Raw genomic sequence first — 11,384 nt, forward strand, 5'->3', positions numbered from 1 at the left:
TTAGATAAATTTTTATTTCCATAAAAAAAACTATAGATGTTTAAAAATGAGGATTAGGACAATTTTCACACTTTAAATTATAATTAAAATAAAAATATACTAAATCATATTTAACATATTTATTTATTTTTTACCTGTTTCCATGAACAAAAATGTAATGACAATCATGTCACTCTTCTCAAATACATTAGCAATTATTAATATACTAAAATAGATTTGAAAGATTGATTTTTTAAAACATATTTATATTAATAAATAACCAAAATATTTTAAAAATGAAGATGTTGATAATTATTAAATGAAATTGGCAAAGACTTAATATTAGTAAAAAAAAATCGGCTCAGGATAAGCCTTATTAAAAAAAGATTTAAAGTAAGCCTTAGTCAAAATAAATCGGCTAAGTCTAGGCATAACCAAATTAAACCGACTAGCTACGGCTGAGTCATAGCCAATAAAAAATTGAGGAAAGACGACTACCCAACTATAATCCTGACCGCTGTGTATCTATGGAAAATTTTAAATAGCTTAGCTATAACCTATACACTATTTATTACAACTTTTCAATGCAACCAATTTTCCTTAGAAAAGTATATTAATATACATTTTTTAGAAGTATTAATATTACAAATTATATATATAGTTAATATAATTATTTAAATTGATTTAACGCGTATAATTATCAATGTGATATTTGGTTATGTTTGTGTTTGGTGTATTTATTCTATAGCCAAAATAGGCATTTTGATCATTCCTATTGATATCCAAGGAACGAAAATCATCATAATGTGGGAAATCAATTATATCAGAATATATAGGGTAACGCTCATCAGTAAATCTATTATAATGTTTAAAATAGATGTTGTCTATCCTCCTGATTTTTTTATATTTAGAATTTCTTATGCTATTAGTAGGATCATATTTTATTTTGAGGGACGGAAATTTCTGAAAGTTTTCCGCTGGTCTAGCCTTACCGATGCCTACCCGTTTGAGCTCTTTTCTCTGCAAACTATCGTGAGAATATTTGCTAACTCGCTTAAATAACTTGACCTTACTATTTTTTCTCGTTTTTTGATCCCCTAAAGAAGGTCTCCCCCTGTGCAGATTAGAATCGATGATGTGATTTTTAAAATCAATAATTTTGCAGTAAACCGGAATTTCGTATGAAGGATATTTGTCTCTGTGTCTAACATCGTATTTTGTTCCCATGTAATAAGTTTGAGTAGGCTTTATGTCTGCTATGCGACATTGGTGATTGAAATCGTAGACATCCCTATTTTTGGGCGAATAATCGTCGAGAAATTTGCTGGGTATATCATTTTTGGCATTGTTTAAATAATTTTTTAGGATAGCGGATTTGTGCTTATTTTGGTAAGAAGTCATCAAATCTCTCGAAGAATGTTCGTACAGGGCTTCGGATGGATACGATTTGTTCGACGAATAATATATGGATGAATTATGATCTCTATCATTACTACTGCCTATACGTTTATTTATTCTTAATAACTGGTCATGATAGGTTGCCGACATATTTGGAACAGTCACTATTAACCCATATTCTCCCGGTGATCTATAATTAGCTTTAGATATTTCGAAAATATGCATGCTACCTCTATTTTCAATATTGGGGACATCATATAGTATTTTCGAATTTACATTATTCCCATTACCTGCTTCATCCGTGGTGCAGTATAAATATTCGCTGTATGTTGGTTCTGTCTTTTTGGAAGCATCGTAGAATAATTTATTCACATATGATTCATCATTTTCTGATAGTGAAGGATACACTTTTCCGGTGTAATCACAAAAATAATCAGCACTTTTAATTTCAAAATTATTTGATCCGGCTTGGTATATGGGAATTTGTAAATCGGATCGACTATTGCTAATTTTGATTTTACAAATATTCTCTAAATAGTCATCGAAAACATATTTGGCATCGTAAGAAGGTTTGTTAGAATCTGGAAAATATTTTTTCATAGGTTGATCGCTTTCTTGTGAACTTCCATCCATGATTAAATTTTCCGGTTCTGTGTAATGAGGGCTAAACATGGTTCTAATATTATTATCGATAACTTTAAGAGGTGTAGATTCGTTTGAGCCATTTGTAATTTTTATGCTAGCATTTGATTCTTTGATAAAATTTTTATTTTCTTTAGAAATCTCAATTAATATTGGGTCATCATTTTCTTCAAAATTATTTTTAATATTTGTACTATTAAAATCCGGATTGACACGGGCTAATCTATTACTAATTATATCTGCTGATGGTTTAGTTTTCATCGAAGTTCTTGATGAGTTATTTTCATTTTCCTCCAGAAATGTGTTCTGTGCAACAAATAATTTTTCATGATGGTGGGAAGAATCTAAATCTTTACGTGCACTAAGAGTAGGCGTACATTCTTTATATTCCGAATCAGCTCTATATATCTAAAAGTGATAAATAAATATAAACATTATTGATCAGAATATATAGAATCACTCTCTTATAGATTTGATATTTTTTTTTTTACCAAACCAAGTTATGATGTTAATAATCTAAGAAGTATAAATTCCTATTAAAATAAGAAAATGCAAAATAAAATGAATTAGAGAAATGATCATATTACGAGAAGAAATTATTTTAATTTAAATCAATTGAATATGATAAAAATTAGTGTTTAATATATTTTTAATATATATGACAAGGATTTATTTAAATTCAGCAAAGTAAAAATTTAAACCATGATTATTATAACAATGACCTTTAAGATTGAGATTTATATAATATTGAGAAAAAAAGACATATATATATAGCAAATCAATTCTGAAATTTCGGATCAAGTTAAATTCGACTTTAAAATGTTGAATATTTTAAAATATATAAAACCTATATTATTTGCAAGCTCCCCAAGTGATTAATGATCCTAATTTATTTAATTTGGCAAATTTTAAGTTTCATTCATGTATAATGTTTACCTGCTCATCTGATTTGTATAAATTCTTCTGATGAGTTCTATTTTTGGCCATTTCTCTTGGGAAACTACCCACATGAAATCCATTTACATGATTGTCTAAAAGGTGATTATCAAATAAAATATCAAAACTAGCTATAGTATCTATCATGAATGAGGAAGAACTTGGAAATTCTATATCGTAATCATTGATTCCCGGGTTTTCATAGTTTGAAGGAGCGTTATTTTTAGGGGTAACAGAATCATTTTTTCGGTTAAGAAATTCTTTAAATGCAACATGAGGTTTAGTTTTTTTATCATTTATCACATTTACGGAATCATTAATTTGGATTGACAACTCGCCAATTACATCGCTACCTTCCTTAATCGTTAATTTCTTCGAATTATCGTTTGAAATATTATTTGAATCATAGTTTACTTTGTAAAAGGTGCATTTGGGAAATCTTGTTTCCATATCGGTGAAATCTTTGTCATTCATTAAATAATCCAAAATATTGGAATTTCTATGTATTTTATTCTCTTTAACTTTTAAGGGCGAAGATTTTGTTGAAAGAGAAATTGACCTTTGTAGATTTCCTTTATTGTTTAGATCTGATTTGAGGGATTTAAGGAGCTTGTTTATGTAGAATTGATATATATCCTCCAAACTGCGATTGTTCCTCACTAACTTTGGCTGATGTAAAGCAACGTAACTTGTAGGAAAATTCGCTGCATCAGAATTAATTTTAGCGTCGAATTTAGCTAAATCAGAAGTACTGCTTAACTTTTTCTTGATGTTCAGTTTGGCTCTTCTATATTTGTCTTCCAATAAATGAGTCACCGAATTTCTTTTATCCTTTCTGTTTTTGCCGTAAAGTTTGATGGCGTTATCTATGTCAACATCATCGTGCATTAAGTCTTTGTTAATATTTTTGGTTTCATGATATAGATTTGGACTTGATTCTATTTTTTCTAAATCATTAACTCCTAAGTTACTCTCGTTAGTTTGCAAAATTTTGTGATCATCATTATCTCTAGTCAACAAATAATCGTTGAGTGATACAGTTGATATATTTTTATAGTCTGAAATACCGCTGATATTTGAATTATCAATAGCATTGTTCACTCTTAACTCTATCTTTTGTCTTTGTCCAGTTTCCTGCTTTGCGCCAGTGTTTTTGTTATTATTAATATTCAACCATTTTTTAACATTCTTAACGTAGTAGGGATAGATATTATTTTTTATGAATGCTTGCTTTTCGGATTTGATCGATTTGTCGTTGATTTGTAAATTGAAGGGGGTAATTTGTGAGTCCTTTGTTTCGGTTATATTGCTCAAATCTTCTAGAGAATCACTTCTGTATAAAGTGTTTAATATTATCATATCCATTTTTTGTTTACGTCGAGCCTCTTTAGAAATACCTTTCTCCGTCTTATTACTCCAAATGCTATCGTTATTATTAAATCCATTTTGATATACTTCACAATGGTCATCTTCTGTTCTAGCATCGTTAAAACACGCAGAATAAGATTTTGAGGAATCTTGCGTTATAACAGATGGGGGCCTTTCTCTCAATAGCTCTAATACTATTTCATAGGGAGAGCCATAACTAAGTATTGTTAAAGCGTCTTCATACATCATTTTATTAAAGGATATTGTTAATGATAGAATACGATCTCCTAATAACATAAAATTACATTTATTATTATTAGTAAACATAAACACCAATATGAAATAAAATTTAATTTAATAATATCGTTAAAAAATGGTATTTATTCCAATATGGGATATTCAACTAATATCTTATTTAATTTAACATCTCCTTTAAAATCCCCAAATAGATGGGGGGGGGGGGTCATCGCAAATTTTATACAGAATAGCTAAATTATCATATCCTATCTTCTAATAAAATAACTTATAGTCTATCGCATGTCAATGAGCTATTTCAATAACTCAATCTATGCATTTCTTTATTTCAATATAGCCGGGAGAACAATGCAAAATCGTGGGCACTGCCCCTAACCTTTTTAAACCACTTTTTGAATTTTAAAGAACTTTACTTATATCTCATCTCCTTCACCATTTTTCCTCATTTTATTCCATATATATTAACCATGGTAGTAGAGCTTAAATTTAATCTCGGCCTAAAATTTCACCCATCAATGATAAATATGAATTCATCATTCGTTAGAATTCACTAATATAAATTCATATATTGGGAATTTTCTAATCCATAACTAAAATTTTTTTTACACCAACCATTTTTTCCTTAAAAAGCGTGTAAACCCCAGGTTATCTGAAAGTAATTACCTAAAAAGTTTATTAATGTTATATCATATCTTACATAAATGGCAAACATAAACGGTGACCAAGTATTGCGATGAAGGTCTATTTATGAGAAATCCAGTCAAGCTTTATTATAAACCCTTGGCATATGCCTTAGATTACCATAAATACTTGAGTTCAGTTATATCGTTATTTTCAAAGCTGAACTAAATTAGTTTTATGGAAATTATATCTAAAGCTTTATCCAAACTCGAGGGAGCAACTTCGATAATTTTGTTTGTCTCTAAATATTATACAAGGTTGATCTAGCATGCAAAAACTAAATCGATTCTCTATTTTTTTTAACATGTATAGATCATATTTTTCTCAAAATTAAAGGGGCTCATTATTTGATGCGGACTGTTATCTTCTAAATCAACATTCATAAATCTTTCACTTTAAGTGACTTGTTAGTATTTATGCATTTCCTCTTTAGCTTCCTCTTAATTTTCTTTTATCTACTTCATAACTTTCTTTTATCTTTAACTTCTATTTTTAATCTAGATATAAAAAACCTCTTTACTCATAATTCTTTTTCTTTTGTCAGTTTTTACTTTAAACATCCTTATTTAACCATAACATTTCAATATATAAACTTATCAGGCTTATTTTCCTACTATTTAGCTATTATTCCTTTCATATTCGTCATTAGGATTATTAAATAACTTTAAATTTAAAAATGTACGCCTAGAGGATTTTCAATTTTTTCCATTTACTTTTGGAATAAAGTTTTTAATGCTAATACCTCTATTTTAATTAAAATCATTTTCGACCTATCTGAGTTCCAAAAAGTTTTCTCCGGTATGACTTTAAATTTCTTAGAAATCATTATGTGAGTTCTCTGAATTTTAATGTTATTTAATGTAGTGTCATCAATCTTTATATTAAAAAACGAACCAATCCTAATTACTTTGTCAAATATTATTCAAAATTCTAATTCTCTATGAGTCAATTGACGCTGCATTTTAAAAAATCAACCAATCCTAATTACTTCGTCATATGCTATTCTAAATTCTAAATACCTATGAGTCAAACGATGTATATATTTGGATATCCTTCAATTAAAAATGGTATTTCTCAACGCACATAAGCTTATACTTTACAATTTCATATAATTGGTAAAAATGTTATCTATATTTATTTTATATTTACCAGTTTTAAGTTTTCCTGCTTCTTTGGCTGGCCCCCGATTTAAAATATCTTTGATAAATATCCCATCATTAACGTTGCCGCATATGTTAAATCCCAATCCAGTAACATCTTGACTCTTTAACGGAACTTTTATTATCCTAGAATTCTAAACACATTTTTAAAAGTTAAAAGTTGTTGGCCAGCTTTTTATTTATACTTCTGTATCCACCAAATTTGGGAGCAAAATAAAATGAAAACTTTGCGGAAAATTAATATACTAAATTCTAAAATTTTTCAGGACCAAATTAAAAATTTTAAAACCCAATTATGAAAAACAGTTTTCGGGATTCTGCATATGAACTACAAATGTAATATTTTAAAAAGTAAATTTAATTTATTAAATATAATATATGCTCTTAAATTTTACTTAGCCATAGGGGCATTGAGTAATTACATATTGACCTGAAAAATCGATGCCCTAAATAAATTAATGCCTATGATGTATTTTATAAGGGGGAGACCGGATATTAATTTTTTTAAATGTCGGGAAAGGATTGAAGGTTGTGCTTATGCGGTATAAAATTATATATTATTTATAAAATATTTATTTATGTAATAATATTATTTTAAAAATTTAGAATAGTAATCTCTGATGATATTATAAATATTAAAATTGTTGTGCAAATTGTTCGTATGAGCATTCGAAAATAAATTAGCCACTAGCTTTAAAATTTAATTATTAAACATATTTTTTATTGAAATATAAAGTTTAATTTTTTATAGAATATTGTTTAATATTTTATATAAGATAGTCATTAGATAATTAAAACCTCTATTGTTTTATATATCTGAAAAATTGCTACATTTGAAAAAGTAACGGTTAAATTCTAAAGTTATTTTATGTGATCTAATCGGGCTAGGCAGTGGAGCCCCCTTCCCCTAGTCAAAAAATCCAGATGCAGGCAAAAATATTTTTCAAAAATATTACTGTTTTATGATTATTGTTTTATGATTATTAATTAATATTTTATAATAATCATTCCTAACTCTTACATATATATATATTCCAATTTACATTTATTATCACATTCACAGCAGAAATACATTACTAATTTATTCTATGAATTAATATCCATTTGACATTTTCCTTGACGTTATATTTATCTACCATTTTAGAATTTCACATCAGATCATTAAAATTTTTTTCACTGCAAAACTAAAGTAAAATATTCCAAAATGACATCGATTTGATTGAGACTATGAGAATAGCTAAAAGGATTATATTAGAACCTAAAAAATTTAGGTAAAATATAGATGATGAATTTTAACAATTATATGTCATTGTTTACAAAAGCAGAGCTCAATAAATTTAATATTTGTCTACCAAGACTCGCAGCAAAGTTAACCCATCTTTTCAATACTAATATAAGGTCAGTCGAAGAATTCTATAAATAAATCTCTTTATCTCCACTTGGATATTTTAAAATATAAATGAATTAAAGGTTGATTAATCTGGCAGCACTTACAAATCTGAAATATTATCGTAGAATCTATCTATTTTAAATCATAGAAAAAATTAAATATTAGATTTTTATTGTGGGGATGTTAAAGTATCAAAAAGCATTCTAGCTAAATGCAAACTATGGTAAAAAGTTAAATAAGGTTGATAACTTTCCAAAATTTTTATAGATGCTTCGCATAATTTCAAACATATTTTGGACCATCTTCTTATATATTTTGGCAATTCTACCCATTGATATTTCTTCCAAAAGAACGTTTTATTCTTTAATAAGAATAATAACATACTTGGAAAGTAGTTTTGTTAAATGGCTCAATTTGAGCCGATTTTTAGAAACCGCTATCTCAATATTTTAGCTAGAAAAATATTACCTAAGCTTCGAAATTTCGCCAATAGATCTCCGAATCTTTGGGCCATCTATTATCAAAATCTTCAGACTTGCGTAATAATTTTTTGGATAGATTAACCGTTTTTAAAAATCGGTTTAAATTGAGCTCTTTAACAACTTTGTTGAAAAGTACTATCTCTGAAAATAGATTGAATGGATTAGCCATTTTTAATATACAAAGTTGGCACCAAGCACTTATGAAATCATTGAAAAATTAGCTAAAGAAAGAATAATATATTTATAATATGCTTCTAAATAAAATTTTCCCCATTTTACACCATATTTTTTTCATGAATACTTTGTAAGTTATACATGCAATAATTCTTAAGAATATTTCTGTGCATTAATATAAATTTTTTATTCATTTTTTTTAAAATATTATTTAAATTTATATATCAAATTTTAAATGCTTAAAAAATTTAATTTTTTTACAAAGTTCCTAATATTTATTTTATAGTCATTCATACGCCGATTATATACATTTAATATTTTATCCTTAATCAATTTGCATATTAGAAATTGCCAATATTTTATAATCACTATTTTTAATAAATTTCTGAAACATAGATATTCTTAAATAATTCCTAGAATGATTCTAAAAAATATTTAAATATACCCCCCCCCCCTCCCTTCATAGCTAATTTCTATGTATGCGCCTGGAATAATATTAAAATTATAGTAAACTATTGGAGTTTAGTACTCTAGAAGAAAATACAAGCGTTCACAAGAATAGTACATAAGATCCCCGGTCTCCCCTATTTCTAATATATTGTGAATGACCTATATTTTAGTAATATTAACTCCACTCTAAGAAAGCTTATTTTTTGTATTGGACTTTATTTATAGCCAATCCAGTTCAATTCCTTTCCTTTGGAATTAATGCAATTAAAATTATTTACCGGTTTATATTTTTCGTCGTTATACCAAAATTTTTTGGAGGCGTTAGTAAAAGATATGGAAGGCTTAGAGAATCTTTTTAATTTACTTGTATTTATGCTGTTTTTCTTATTTTCCGGTTTGTAATTTTCTTCTCCATAATTTTTGTAAGTCTTTATTTATTTATTTTTAACAGGAAAGTGATAACATTTTTCTTTTGTATAATGGTAACTATAATCCTATATTATATATATAAATCAGAGACCTGCAGCCCCTGCCTGGAATCCGGGATGGAGTGGGCCAAAAAATTGTATAATTTCAAAAATCCGGGCTGAGCTCAGTGGCGTCGCAAACAACTCTTTCAACTTGAGGGGGGAGGAGTTCATTTTTTCAAATTTCAAATATTGGCAAAAAAATGTAATTACTAACTAATTTTGCCAAAAAAGACCATAAATTTATAAAAAAAAATATCTTTAATTATATCTATTATTCATTAAGAAAATCATATAACTTGTGTGTTGAATATTCATTTATTGTTCATATTTTATAATTTAAAAAGAGCTATAATTATTCAAAACAACAAAACTTTAATGAAAATCCGGGACGCTGAGTATTTTTTTTTACATCCGGACCTAAAATTTTGATCTCTGCAAGTCTCTGATAAAGATTGTTTATATTTACTATTTAAATTACTTTGGCTAATTGACTTGGATCGTTATCTATAAATTTTTTTGTGAAATTATTATATATAGAGTATATTTTTCATATTAATAACTTCTGTAATAATTCATCTTTAAAAAATAAGGATCAAATGTATTATTTAGCATTTTTCTAAAAAGATTCTAATATATTTATTTTAATATAAATCTTGAAGGTTTGGGAAAAGAAACCCTAGCCCTGAGTTGTTAAGGTAACTTGTTAGATGTAACAAGCTACAGGTAATTTGTTACCTCTTTGTGAGAAAAATACTGTAAATGGCCATATTTAGGTAAAAGTAATTTTTGAAATGTAATATACTTTTCATGTTACTCTTTAGCATTTATATATCTCAATATATTTGTAATTTTTAATGTTATTAATTTATATTTAAATATAATTAATTTATTATTTAAAGTAAATTGGGGTATCAAATTTCAAAGAAAGTATAAAATTTATAGAATACTTGACTTAAATATTATTATATACTGTTATTTATATTTACCATCGAGTGGGACATCGACGAAAACATTTTGCTCCAAATCATTTAAATACCGATGGTTTACATAAGTTTCTTTGTGCTTTATATCATCTGAATTAAATCTATCATGTATTCCTTGGTAAAAAAAATATTTAGAATATTTAAAATAAATTACTTGAATTAAAAGTATAATTAGGTTTTTTCTTCTTGATTAATATAATAGAAAGTAGAAGGGCTGTTATAAAACTGGTTCCTAATATTGTTCCTGACACTAGTCCAGCAATTTCTGATTCTGTTAGACATTTCATATTCCCATCTGATCCGTGTATATATTATTCCTCTTTAACTGATTAGTTATAATGATATCATTGTGTGCTGGTTCCTAGAATGACAATTAGCAAGGATGTATCTAATAAAATATAAATGTTCAATTTTTTACGAAATCTTATTAAAAGTTAAGTTTTCATGGGCAATTAACGATTCTAATAATGTAAGATAAAAACTATTATCACAAATTCAAAATATTTCAAATAAAGCATTTTTAATAAACATTTGTCAAAAAATTATCATATTGAAAATAAAAAGTTAAAGAAAAATATATTAAAAAATATTAAAAATTTAACATCTCTCCAGATGGTTACGCTAAATACTTGATTTTTAATCCTAGCTGTTAATTGATCAAAAATCATTTAAGATTGGAATCCAAATTTTTAATCGAGAATTCCATTTGAAATATGAAATGGATTTTTTTTTGATTTAATGTCGCAATGATTTATTAATTTAATTAAACATTAGTGTTAATTTTTTTACCATGTCGTTATTTTTTATTTAAAAAAAACATATCAAGTTCTATTTTATTATTAATATGGAGTTCAGCAAATTCAGAATATGCTTCAGAGACACTGGTTTTTAGCAAATTTCAAAAATCAAATCATTAATAGCGCGCCTTTTTTAATTAAAAAAAACCTGATTTTAATAATTGTATTCCAGCATCTATAGAGTGTTGCTAGAGGTCTCCAATGGGCAGGTTTTAGCTA

General features: G+C 26.9%; 1 protein-coding gene across 1 annotated transcript; it reads right to left on the reverse strand.

Annotated features, from left to right (window-relative positions):
• Window positions 1–663: 663 nt before the first annotated feature.
• Window positions 664–10,839, reverse strand: LOC135922382 (GRIP and coiled-coil domain-containing protein-like). The gene is made up of 8 exons (XM_065456768.1): window positions 10,523–10,839; window positions 10,372–10,482; window positions 9,864–9,889; window positions 9,194–9,343; window positions 6,409–6,553; window positions 3,117–4,610; window positions 2,956–3,050; window positions 664–2,427 (listed from the first exon to the last, which is right to left on the reverse strand). Exons 1-8 carry the CDS (start codon window positions 10,653–10,655, stop codon window positions 664–666), a joined length of 3,918 nt encoding a protein of 1,305 aa, XP_065312840.1. The 5' UTR covers window positions 10,656–10,839.
• Between the last annotated feature and the right edge of the window lie 545 nt (window positions 10,840–11,384).

This window comes from Gordionus sp. m RMFG-2023, chromosome 1 (genome assembly GCF_954871325.1).
Source record: "Gordionus sp. m RMFG-2023 chromosome 1, tfGorSpeb1-WG-v2, whole genome shotgun sequence".
NCBI lineage: Eukaryota > Metazoa > Nematomorpha > Gordioida > Chordodea > Parachordodidae > Gordionus > Gordionus sp. m RMFG-2023.